The 13,354-nt window shown below is 36.8% G+C and overlaps 2 protein-coding genes across 2 annotated transcripts in view; both read left to right on the top strand.

Annotated features, from left to right (window-relative positions):
* Positions 1–2,020: 2,020 nt before the first annotated feature.
* prtfdc1b (phosphoribosyl transferase domain containing 1b) lies at positions 2,021–10,409 on the top strand. Its single transcript, XM_029453303.1, is given in 11 exon segments — positions 2,021–2,202; positions 2,458–2,564; positions 3,870–3,877; positions 4,005–4,009; positions 4,300–4,365; positions 6,672–6,689; positions 8,511–8,567; positions 8,569–8,594; positions 8,805–8,851; positions 8,988–9,064; positions 9,783–10,409. Coding segments are annotated over 11 exon segments (507 nt in total). The 5' UTR covers positions 2,021–2,154; the 3' UTR covers positions 9,831–10,409.
* A 2,264-nt stretch (positions 10,410–12,673) lies between these two features.
* arhgap21b (Rho GTPase activating protein 21b) overlaps positions 12,674–13,354 on the top strand; it is a 36,254-nt gene continuing 35,573 nt past the window's right edge. The window contains 1 exon segment of the mRNA XM_029452708.1: positions 12,674–12,932. The gene's annotated coding sequence lies outside the window, so the exon portion shown is untranslated.

Here is a 13,354-nt window from a genome sequence, read left to right as displayed (position 1 = left end):
GGCTCAGACACCTTGTCTCCCCCCTCTCAGCGGAGCCCTGCAGACTGCTCTAATGTGCAGTGACACAACAGCCCAGACCCCGCTGCTGCTGCTGGACTTACTGACCACATGAGTCCCTGGGTGGTTCGTCCTAAATTCACTCATTTACACTCTGTCACACAGACACCAATTATATTGCGCACAGGAGACTGGGTGTGGCATCTGGAGATCTTAAATTACAGGCCAAGTCAAGTCTTTCTTTTTTCTCGTTACGGCAGATAAGATGAGACAATGTTTGAGAATGTTCACGAGAGTGTACCGATAAAAAAAGAATATGGGAATAGTGTGTCAGATGGCAAACAAAATGATTTAAATTGAACAGAAGCGGTGTAAAAAAGGTCAGAAGTGTCTCTCCCTCTCCACAAGATGGCAGTGTTGACACATTTATGCAAAAAAACAGTCACAAGATGAAGGTGGTATAAGAAAAACCTGTAAACTATGGATTAAAGACTTTATACATCATTTGACATCGGGGGAAAAATGCCATTCAACAAGAAGATAATAATTCACGTTTGAATATTATTTTTCATTTCACACACACACACACACACACACACACACACACACACACACACACACACACACACACACACACACACACACACACACACACATACCATTTAATATATGTATATGTACATAGGGATGGGGCTATTGGAGCAGAAACATGGGGGTTGTATTGTGTCTATCCAACTGTGCTTTATTGAATTTTGTATTACTTTAAATACCAATAAAAAGAAGATGAAGTGGTACATTTAATTATTGCCTGCTGGGAATTTTGTAATCAGTTCTACTGGCACTGAACTGACATTTGTTTTGTGCAGGTGGATGTCTTCTGTTTGCTTTCTTGCTTACCTCTCAGACATGCATACAATTATAACAGTGATAGTTGAATGATGTAATTGTTTAAGGTACTTTGTGGAGTGTTAATATTTAATTGTAGACTTCTACTCCGCTACATTTCAGGGGAAAATGACCTAATTACTCAACTACATTCATTTTATAGTAGATGTAGATAAAGAATTTACATCTGAAACCTGGCAGCTTCTAAAATTAGCTCCACCTTAACCAGCAATGATGTTACAATTATGCTTATATATCAATGCCTCAGTAATAATACTCCAGTAAATACAGTAACTCTGAAAGAGACCATTCTGCATAATGATCACTTTTACTGTTAATCTCTGTTTGAAGAAGTACTCCGACCTTTTACTTTACTAAAATGAGCAATGCCAGTGTAGAAATGCTCTGCTACAAGTAAAAGTCCTGCATTAACAATGTTACTTCAGTAAAAGTATAAAATATTAGCATGAAAATATACTTACAATACAAAAAGTAAATGTAATATTTTTTTGCAGAATCACCCATTTCAGAATAATATATACTATTGAATTATAACTGTTGATCTATTAACGTGTACACATCACTTTAATGCAGCAGCTGGTAAAAGTGAGGCTTTCTTAAATGTTACTTTATGTACCGCTGGGTTGCTTGTGGATCTCACCAAGGGATCAAAAGTCTTATCTTTATCCATAATAAAACATCCTAATTTATTTGTTGAGTATATTTTGTATTCTTACTCTGCAATTAACTAAAGCTATTGAAAAAATGTAGTGCAATAAAAAGTAAAATAATTGTAAAAGTGTAGTGGGGTATAAAGTACAAAACTGAACTTAAGCACAGTAAGCTAAATGAGTATATGCATTTAGTTACTGTTCATGTATGTCCATTTTGCTGATAATACATTGTTTATTATCATTATTCTTTACTGTTAAATTTCGGTATTATAATATTGTATCACTACTTTTACTAAAATAACATTCTGATACTTTTCCACCGACACTGCCTAGTATGTGTCAAAATAAAGTCTGTTAAACCTACTGTGTGGGCTGTCTGAAAGCAGCAGCCATGTGGTAAATAGTAATAAGTAAGTGTTATGTTGCCCCTGGCGGCCGCAGGGTCGTATAACACAACACAGAGGGATGCAAAGTGTTTGAAGGAAACATTCCTTCAGCCCGATGCGCCTCCTCTCTCTGCATGGTGACAAATCCTTCTGAAAGCTTCCTCCACCACTTTCCTCAGGCAAGGGACTTTATTTGTTAGCAGGAAAACAACATGGCAGACGTTGTCGTCCAATCCGACAGAAAAAGCGGCGGAATTGTGGTAAATACAACTGAGAAATCACGACAGAAATGGCATCCGACAGCGCAGGAAGAAAGTTTACTCCTTATTGATGCTCCGGCAGTTGCTGCTGCACAATCAGACAACTTTGCGCACCTTGTAGATGTATTTACTGTAGAGGCAAGTGTGTGTGTGCTTGCAATTTAGTCGTTTAGTCGTCAACTCGTTTGGTGTTTCGCTACTTGTAGACGATCAACAATGAAGCAACATAATGTTTGCGTTTATCCCCCCCCCCAGATTGACGATGACTGGCCAGGCTACAGTTTAGACCTCTTCAGCTATCCGGCCCACTACTCCGGAGATTTAGACTGTGTCGTCATTCCCCATGGCGTGATTATGGACAGGTACAACACCAACCTAACTTTAATCCTGATGTTTCTGTTGCGAGGTTGCGTAAAAGCTAACATCTATTCGTGGCTTTTGACAGATCTGAGGGATTCTGGGAAGATCCATTTGTTGTAGACTGTGGTGTGGTATTAAAATGTTAGGATATGATATGGGCACAACTTTTATAAAATGATCACTGTAACAATTAACCCCCCTCGAAACAGCAACAACAACAACAACAATTCACAAACAGACCATTATAAAGCATCCTGAGAGATATACCGCACAGTTCCCTACAGTTAATAATGTTGTTAGAAAATGTATAGACATTTTCATGTGCACCTGGATCTTCGTCTGCATCAAACCTCCACCACATCCCATTAAAATGTGCTACTGTTTTTGAGACAGCATGCTAACTTACAAACAACAAAGAGGAAAGTAAACATGTGATAAAAGACTCGCCTCGTTCTTCATGCGTGGATAACCAACTAAGATGATGACAGCATGTCATGAGTCTGGATTTTTTGGTTCTTGGCTTAATTTATGTATTTTTAGAGCAACAAATCCTTGAACCCAAACCCACAAAAGGCTTATTGACAGTTAGCTGGATCATGACCCAGATGTTTTACTGTGAACCCCATACATTAAGTCATTTTCAAATACACATTTCTTAGCTTCATAATGAACGAGTGTTGATATAATCACCATGATCTGTAATAATCACAATTACATTTTCATAATTCTGGGAAGATCCACATATATATGTTGTATTTTTGCAATATTGTTAGCAAGGTTGGATTTTTAAAATCTAATTAGGAAGACTTTCACATTATAAAACTTACCACCGTGTGCATAAAGTCTGAGTTAAGAAGTTTACTCTCTATGCAATCAGAACAGTGGGATTTGCATTAATCACAGTCCTTGTAACATCCAACATCATAGCACTACTTTGAGAGGGCACCAACACTGAGAGGACGCATATCTTTGCAAATGAAATTCAGGTAACAAATGAACTAATTGAAAATCAATGTTTTTGAGAATCGATACAGTATCGTGATACATTACTGTATTGATATTTTCTTACTCCCTCAATACCTATACATGATCAAATAAATAATAACAAATGAGCTGGATTAGAATAAACATAATTAGTTTAGCCTGATATCTGCTTGTTAGCCTGAATTAGTTTAGCTACATTTGAAGAACAGGCCTCTAGAGGGTATGTTGGTCTACAGACCCACAGTCTCGAGCGGAAGTCCTGTAAGAAAACACCACAACTTTACATCGTTTCAGAGGAAGTTCCCTTTTCACGTTGTTTACAGGACAGAACGTCTGAATTAAAACTTACCTAGTCTTACATAGTCAGAAGACGTGTGTTATATTTAATACAACATTACGACAGTGGTAGCTTTGTGTAACTTTGCCTTCAATGTGGTGTTTTCATGTTGCTACTGAAGCACAGGCAAATGAAAAAAATACCACATACTTCAAAATACTAATGTACATCATAGTACACAGATGATATTATGTGCGATAAAATACACGTTGACCTTAAATTCATCATTTATTTCAAGTCTAGAGATGATTCTTGTGCAATCTTTTCTGAAAAACACGAGGGAAAGGCCCAATAATTTAGTCTCGTCCAATCACGTGCTTTACTTTCCTAATTGACATCGTATCAAAAATAGGATATCTATCATCTTAACATTCAGAAAAAAAACTTGTTGCTTTTCTGTATTTTGATTTCCTCAGAATGACCAGTCGACAGAGGATGTTCACATAGTCGGAGCAGAGGATTTGTCTTTTTTAGCTGGAAAGGTAGTACTCTTCTTATCTACACCATTGAAAACAGCTTGACTCCTGATAATGAACTGCATCTCAGTCCAGTGAAACATTATCATAATCTCTTATTACAATAAAACAAACTATGACAAGTGGCTGGGTATTATTAGATGGCGTCCTCAAGAGGGCAGCCTTTCCTCTAATCTGCTATCTCCCTCTCCATCCAGAGGAAATGGTTCAATGCTTCCGTGAAGGAGATCAAAGATGGCAGTTTCTGACAAACCCAGCGGCTTTCAGATACCAATTGTTGTAATGTAATTGTTTAAAGGCCTCTTCCACTTTATCTCCGTGGAAGCAAAGGGTAAAATCTGTGTAAATGGAATATACTTGCTATCAAAGTAGTTGTTACGGGCTCACTCTTCATCTGCTTGTCTTGTTATCATATAATCAAAATCAGTAAATCACTGCACTCGAGGATGTGTGGGTGGGTGTGTACTGTCACCAGATCTGTATATCTGTCTATACTATTTACTATAGGTGACATTTCCAGCCTAATTCCACATATGTGGGTGGTCACAGGAGAAATTGAAGGGGTTGTGATATGATTTCTTGGGTTGAAAATTAAAAACAATATATTAAATACATAAATATTCTGATACACAAAATTATCTACGACAAGAAATAGCAACTAGACTTTGCTTTGTATTAAGGAGTCAAACGCAAAAAGAGTTACGAAGTGCTTTATAAACATTACGATTGTAACAACACCTTCATATTCCTAAAACCCTAAAACATTAATTTTAATAACAGACAAAAGCAGCAAGTGCTTGAATCTTGAAGCTGGATTCACAGTTTGGCCTTTTGGCTTGAAAAATGACTTAATATAAATAATAAAAATAATCACGAGTGTCAAAATTGTTAGTTAATTATTTATTTCTCTGTGTGTGTGTGTGTGTTGTGTGTGTGTGTGTGTGTGTGTGTGTGTGTGAGAGTGATGAATTACTCAACCACTACCACAGGAAGCCACACTCAGCAAAAGTATTTCTAGGTAATATAACAATATAAATCAGTTTATCTGAACACTCACAGTCACGTACCTCCCTTAGCTGCGCACACACACACGCACATGAATATGCCCTGTAGCCAGGCGTGGCATAAATGCCTGAAACATGAATAGGATATGAGGTAGTAAGCTTGAGTCATTGCCGTTTGCTTTGCTCATAGTATGTTAAGTGTGCTTGTGAAATCCCTGAGCTCCCTGTGATGTACGGCTAAATTTAGTCACCTGTTTGTAACAGAATGCTGTGATGTTTTGCTGGAAGAAGTGAACTAATTGTGCGACAAGAAACATATTACATAGTTCATGTTGCACCTTCGCCTCCCAACAGTGCATCTGACAGACAGTAACTTCCCCTTGTAATAAATGGCTTATTCCTTTATATTTCTCCAGGGTTTACTGCACTCTAAATAAATCTGTATGAATAATGAGGCCTAAACAAAAGAAGGACTTAATGCTTGGCTGACTCCTTTGTTTGTAAACTGCATACAATTACATGGCAGTTTAAGTTTGTTTTCCTATTCTCGTGACCTAGCTAAATTGAACTGAAGCTTGGATTGTGACTTAATATAAATAGTGCCCAGTTGTCTCAAGTTGATTAGACAAACATTTGCAGAATCTCAGCTATTTCAGTGCGACTTTTGAAGAAGGACTGTTGGGACATGTGGACAATGCTGACGTCTTTCTCTTGCATCCATTTCCTTCCGTAATCACTGCTATCATAAAAATCTAATAACAGCCTCACTGATGTAGTGTGGGCTTTAATAAATGTGGATGGTTCTTGCACATGTTTCAACACTTCTGCTTCCTCAGTCTGCTGCTCACTCAGTTGCTCTCCCTGAGATTTCTTCCATTTCCCCCCCTTTAATTATGGGGTTTCTTTTAGGAAGTTTTTCCTTGTGCGATGTGAGGGTCTAAGGACAGAGGGTGTCGTATGCTGTACAGTCTGTAAAGCACACTGAGACAAATGTATAATTTGTGATATTGGGCTATATAAATAAATTTGATTTGATGATATATGATCATTTCCTTTTTAGATTTATTTTTCATTTAGTTCTTTGTTGCTATACGACACAAAACTTAGCAGTACAGGTGACTGCAATTGTATAGTTTGTTGCTTTTTTAGATCACTTAGTAGGTTTTTTACATGTGTCTGTTTGATTTATATCTATTGAATGTGTGTGTGTGTGTTTAATGAGAAGATCAGCAGTTTGATTTCTGTTCCTAACCAACAGTAATTGTTTGTTTCTCTCCATCTCTTCCCTCCCCGACATGCTCTCATAAGAACGTACTGATTGTGGAGGTGAGTCAACCAAGTTTCTGCTTCTCTGTTTTTCTTCTTCACCAAACGGGCCTATTGTATTTCTTGTCGTGGTTGGTTATCCAGGTCGAGAGGAGCCATTTAAAATGATTATTGTCTTTAACATGAGGAAACTTTTTAATTGGCTGACCTATATTTGGGAAATATGATCATAACTTTCTCTTTGTTAGCCTGTATTGAGAAAAGGCGCACTAGGGAAAGGATAACATTTTCAGGAAAGCTATCAATACGGTCATTCGGTCATAGTTATTTACTGTATGTAGACATCGCTTGATTTTGAAACGAGTCATTAGTCAGTGGTCAAACATCTGTGAATACGCCCCTGCACTCATTCACTGACTTTGGCTGCTCTTTTAGTAAGTAATGGAAATGTCTTCATTGTTTTCAAATGAATCCTTTTTAAGAGTTTTGTATTTCATTTGATTCTTTATTCAGTATGACAAGTGTTTTTAAATATGACATTCAATTAACAATGGATGAAATTGCCATGTAGAAAGTAAAAGGCGTTTCTCATTATGCAGAACTCACAGAGGTTCAGCGTTTTCGCTAAGCTATTTATTTATTACGGCGCACAAATGTTACGTTTTGTTTCGTCCTCACCACTCTCATCTGTGTTGGTTTGAGCCCCAGCAGGTAAATACTCTTAGAGACCCACTGTATACTGTATACTACCTGCTCAGCACCAAACAGCAGACAGACAAAGTTAGCGACTAGCTGATCAGGGGTATCTAGCAGCCAAAGAGCCAGATATTTAGCACAAGGGACCAAAACATAGCTCAAAGAGATTGAATATTGGACCGAGAGACAACTCCAAATAAATGCTTAAATTGTTAAAAGTTTGCTAACACGTTGGCCAAATCAACTTTATAAGGACAATACTATGTCTGTTGTTTTTACATCTCATTGTACTGCTTTAAAGTGGCCAAAACAAATATGTAAGAATGCATTTTTAAGTACTTTATTTACTGTAATTGAATAATTGTTCAGCTACTTGTACTCCCTTTCTAAAAGTATTCGACTTATCTACAACTGGATTGTCAAGAACTACACATCACACTCGGGATGATATGCCTTTTAACTTTATTTTAAGCCTCTTTTTCACATTAGACAATATGTGAAAAAGAAAAAAAAACAGGCAACTCAATGTTTTTTGTTCTTTTGTTTTGATTTGCTTTCTTTTTTTTGGCCACTAATATTTTATATTGAGAGTATTTCAAAGGTTTTTACACCATAGACCTTTCTCATCATTACTCTCCTATATTTCTGCAAATATATAAGCACTAATTATTTAAAAAAAACATACAAACAGACAAGCAGGAATTTCTTTTAGAAATGAATAAGCAACCACTACAAAAGAAAAGAAAAGGTCAATTTCTTTGTTACATAAATATCGTTCAGAATGTATATAAAGTTTTGTTCAAGCTTTTCATACTTCTACTTTAAGTTAAGAACCATTGTACTTGAGTAATAGTGCTCTTCCCATCTGCTTTCACCCTCTGCTCATGACCGGTCACAAGTGAAAAAGATCTTTAGCGTAAGTGTGTAAGGACAGTCATTTCTATATGAAGGGCATGTTGACCTACATCTACAGTACATGACAAAGCATACTTCTGTGGCTCTGTTCTACCACCACTATTACTTCTTCCTGATCAGCAGCATTTTTATGTGAAACATCACATGTTGGTTTTTAAATTCCCCTTTTTCCTTTTTTAGAGAATGTTGATAAAAAGTTATGTAATTCAAGTATAGTTGGCAAACTCTTGCTTTGTCAATCCAGTTTTTTTCTCAACTTTCCCTTTTCAGGCCATTGTAGGCACTGGAAAGACAATGAAGACTCTCCTGAAGCACGTTGAAGCCTTCGGGCCCCAAAATGATCAAAGTAGCGGGGTAAGTTATGGCTGTAGAGACCTCAAAACCAAACCAGCCCAGTTGTCCTGCTTTGCGAATCACTCATTATCCGCCTTCCAGTCTAGACAGAGAGAGAGAGAGAGAGAAAGAATAAGTGACACAGGTTACTACTCTTGAAGATAAAACCTGTCCTATGTGACATTTAGAAATAGATATCATATGATGATGTCTGCTTATATTTTTCCCCAGGTTGCTGGTGAAGAGAGTTCCACACAACTCTGCATGTCTTCCTGACTGTATGTACCTGACCATCCCTTTAATGTGTTTATGAGTCAATGGTTCCTTCTCACTTAAAACAATCGTTGCAGCTTGTTAGTCATTGAGTCACTGAAATATTTGCAATTAATGTTCCACTTTGTCGTTTGCTTCCAGACGTCGGCTTTGAGATACCCGATCAGTTTGTGGTTGGATATGCCTTAGACTACAATGAGTATTTTAGAGACCTAAATGTAAGTCGGGGCCTTTTTGGAAATTTCAGACGACAGTGACTGGTTAGAGGAAGAGGTCATAATGAGTGTCTAGTAACACTTACCATCGGGGGTGGTGGTGGGGGGAAATGCATTCATGTAATGATCGAGATTGTTATCTTCGCAACTTCCAATTATTCTTTTTTTAAACAATCTTTTCTACAAAAGACCCTAATTATTGCTGCTGATGGACAGTAATGCTACGGCCAAGTCAAAGTTGTGTCGAGCATAAATGTGGGATTTGTTGATATCACGCAATCATGTGCGATGTGTCTGAGGAATAAAAAGGCTTCCACTTTTATTTATGTAACAGGCAGCATTTTTTATTGTTTGTATAATTGTAACTTGTTAGTCTTAAAGTCACTAACAACAAAACTTTTTAGTAAAAAAGTGTAAATTATTATTAATTATGAATTGATTAATACATTATTAATTCTGACTTTTTGTCTTAGGTTCGCCTTTATGCGTTTACATTATTGCAATCACTTTTTCAAATATCTTATACACACTTTCATGATGTTTGCCACACCGCCTTTATTAGTGCATAGCGGACTGTAGTAGATCCTGAAATTAGCACCTCTTTATACTAGTTTGAGAATCAATTTGGAATTGAATCCTAAGATAGCGAAAGATTCACACCCCTACTTACCATCATCAAATAAAGACACGTTTGAATTGACTGCTCTTTCTCCGGTTTCAGCATATCTGTGTGATCAGCGAAAGTGGGAAGACAAAATACAAGATTTAAAAGGGGACTGCAAAAGGAGGCGCCTGTCACTCAGATGTCCTCTAACAGCAAGCCTGAACATTTTCCCTGAGATGCCATTCGCTTACAGCTGTTATCGTGACATTGGATCTCAAGCATCCCCTGTTTTGTTATAACATTCCTTCTCTGAAATGTTAATCTGTTTTAACAATAGACATTGACATTTAGCTGGTCATTTTAGCAAAGCAAGCTTTACCATGTTTTTAAAGTTGCAACTTCATTCTTCATGTTTACAGAATTTATTAATATGGAAAATGTTTAATGCTAGGGTACTATTACTGTGTACCATTTGTTAGTTTGACTTTAACACAAATGACATCTCGACTTCACTTCTTCTTGTATGCAATGTAAAGAACTGGATTATCATGACCTGTATGAATGTGATAGATCCGTCTGTGATGAGCTAACGAAGGAAAGCTTCTTTCTTTCATTAGGTAGTTCTCCTGCTGTCACCTTTTAATGCTCAAGGGCAAATTGTAAACACTAAGTGCACTAACTACCTCTTTGTTTTTTCTGTATTTCCATTTATAATTTAACATACCAGTAAAGTATTTTTTAGCATTTCTGTGTTATCTATCAATGCATTATTCTCACATTATTTGACGTACAAATACATTTACAGACATTAATAAAATTAGTTTGAAAGTGGTGTCTTGGTTGAGGTCCCGAGATACAAAAACCTTGTGTACCTCACATGTTTTCACATGTAGTATTAAGCTACTGAGGTGTTAAATATATACTGCTCAAGATATTACAGAAAACTGGCTCCTTCAGGGACTCCTCATGTTTTCAAACTCCTAAACCTTTTGCTAAATGGTGTATGATTGTATCTTTCTGGGTTTTAAGACTGGCTAAAAGCCACATCCTGAAACATTAGGTTACTATTCTTTGATTTAAAAGATGAACTAGTAAAAGGAACAAAAGGGAGTCCGTTGGGTTGAGCTGCTGTGCTCTTTGTACACACCTGACATATGACTCCCAAGTCTTTAAACAGGCAGCACAAAGTGCCATAAAAACAAAAATGTTTTTCTCTTGGTACTCACGCTGGAGATTACAGTGAATTGACTCTTTGACCTTTAACTGAATTTAGCTGCAAGAATTAATTACTTCATTAAGTACTCCCATAGAATTACATTAATACCATCCTATGTTTTTAATGTATACTTTTTGCAAGTAGGGGCATAACTGAGTAAAAGAAAAAGAAAAAAGCAATAAAACACTTTATAATCCATTATAAGTAAAGATCCTGTATTTAAAATGTTACAGTACTAATCGATATCACTACGAAACTTTCCCAGTTGATGACTTGCTTACTTTAATATGCAAAAGAGGCATTATCTAATGCTAACTGTTGGTGAATTTAGGAGAAATCTACAGACACAAATAGACAAAGTGTAGTAGAATAAACACATTAATGTGTACTTCGGATGTTTTAGTTCCACTAGTCTGAAATAAGTTATGTTATGAAAGCAAAATAGCTCAAACTCTCATAATTGACCACTGCATGAAAAAAACAAACATTGTTTTGGCCTGTAAGGGTCTCGCCTTAAAAGATAAACAATTAAGGAATATTGAATATTATTATATTATTGGATTATCATTGATTATTAGTAATATCTTAATACCTTTTTGTAGCTGGTGAGGTGCAACTGCTTATAATAGGGTTTTGTAGTAAACATTTTTTAACAATACATAATATTTTATAAGCATGTTATTTGTGTGAAATCTGAACATGCGAAGAAAATAGGAGGCTATAGCTGTCAAATAAATGTAATGGAAGAAAAAACTATTATTTATTTTTTATATGAAGAGAAGTATAAATAGAAGAAAAAAATGGAAAACTTCAAGTAAGGTAAAAGAAACTTCATTGTCATCCATCTATATAGGCTACAGTGCAGTACATTGATGAACGGAATTGTGTTTCCCTGGCCCTGGTGTAGAACATTTTTATGAATGAACATAAAGTGCAAATATCAAGATACAAAAACAGATATAGACACATAGTGCAATAACAACCATGTAGTACAATAGAAAAAAATTAATACAAGTAGGGTGAACAAATGTAAAGTGCAATAAACAACAGTAGAACCAGTTTTGTGTTCCCTGATGATATTTGGGATAATATTGTATATACATGTAGATGTACTTAAATATTTCCAACACTTTGTTGGGAAGTAGTTCAGTGATGTTATGTCTAACATTAACTAGTTATTTTCCTACTACTGGAAGTAGAACTGGCTGGACAGGACAGCTTTGTGAAAGTCTCCTCCCAAAACTGACCTCTGCAACAAAAGCTGCCAATCCCAAGAACAGGTGGTCCCTTATGGTGGAGAGATATAAAAGGGACATTTGTCAGAGCCCTGACAATCTGAGCATTTAGCCTGTTCTACAGCCACAATCTGTTCAAGATTGTGTGTAAAAGACTGCCGGTTTCAAGTATTTGATTTGAATTATCTGCTTTAGGGAGTATGGCAGAAAGATGAGATCAAAGATTATATGCTGTGTGGTGTGAACTCACATTCCACATCCACTGCCATCCACATGCCAGCCCTGCTCGACCTCACTTTGAACCAGGACATGTGACTTCTCGTTCTGCCTTGTTGTTGATATAAAACGAAAGCGGGTTGGATTGATAAAAGCCTGAAATGTGAACAGTTTGTCTATCTTACTTCTATTTCGTCGTCTACCAGAAAGTCCGTTTACTGCCGGACTTGTTGAACTCCCGTTGAAACTATTAAAAAACACCACCTTTTAGCAACGCAGCTTAGTTTTTGTAAACTCGCACCTGATTGGCCCGGTTAAATACAACACCAATTCTGATTGGCTGAGCGTGTCCTGTTGACCGAAGGTGGACTCCCAGAGAGTCTGGAAAAAAAAAATCCAGCTCCAAAACTCCACCATGCGCCTCCCCTGAGTGGGTTTGGAATAATCACCGGGAAGCAGTTTGTACTCTAACTATATTAAATTATGACAACGCCTGACCATCTTGAAGCTCCCACGCTATGATTTTCATGTGTCTTCTTGTTTTTATGGACAACCGCCGCCGCTGTTGCCCGCCTGTAATGACGCTTCGCAACTACACAGGTAACTTTGTTTAAACTCCAGCCGTTAGCATGGATGCTAACCGCAGCGCTAGCAGCCTGTTGCCTCAGTTGGTTTGGTGGTTGCTTTTACCAACTTTACGAGCTTTACAGGTAGCGTTCACAACGTGTATAACATGGAGAGAGGCTACAGCGTATTATATCGCAATTTTTACTTTATTCGTGTTAGTATTTTATTAAAAGTAACAAAGGATAAGCTACTTTTGTTAGTCGCGTGAGAACAACAGCTCGACACGCTCTGTTCGTGCCTCAATTGACCATCGATCTCAAACAAGAGAAATTCAAATTCACCATCTCTAAATCACATAACCAGTGGTTTGTAGCATTTAAATACAGACACTATATATATATATACTATATAATTCCAGTTGTATATGCTTGTTGTAACATAATTTTAATTATTTC

This window comes from Cottoperca gobio, chromosome 17 (genome assembly GCF_900634415.1).
Source record: "Cottoperca gobio chromosome 17, fCotGob3.1, whole genome shotgun sequence".
NCBI classification, from domain to species: Eukaryota; Metazoa; Chordata; class Actinopteri; order Perciformes; family Bovichtidae; genus Cottoperca; species Cottoperca gobio.
This window is presented reverse-complemented; position numbering and strand designations above follow the sequence as displayed.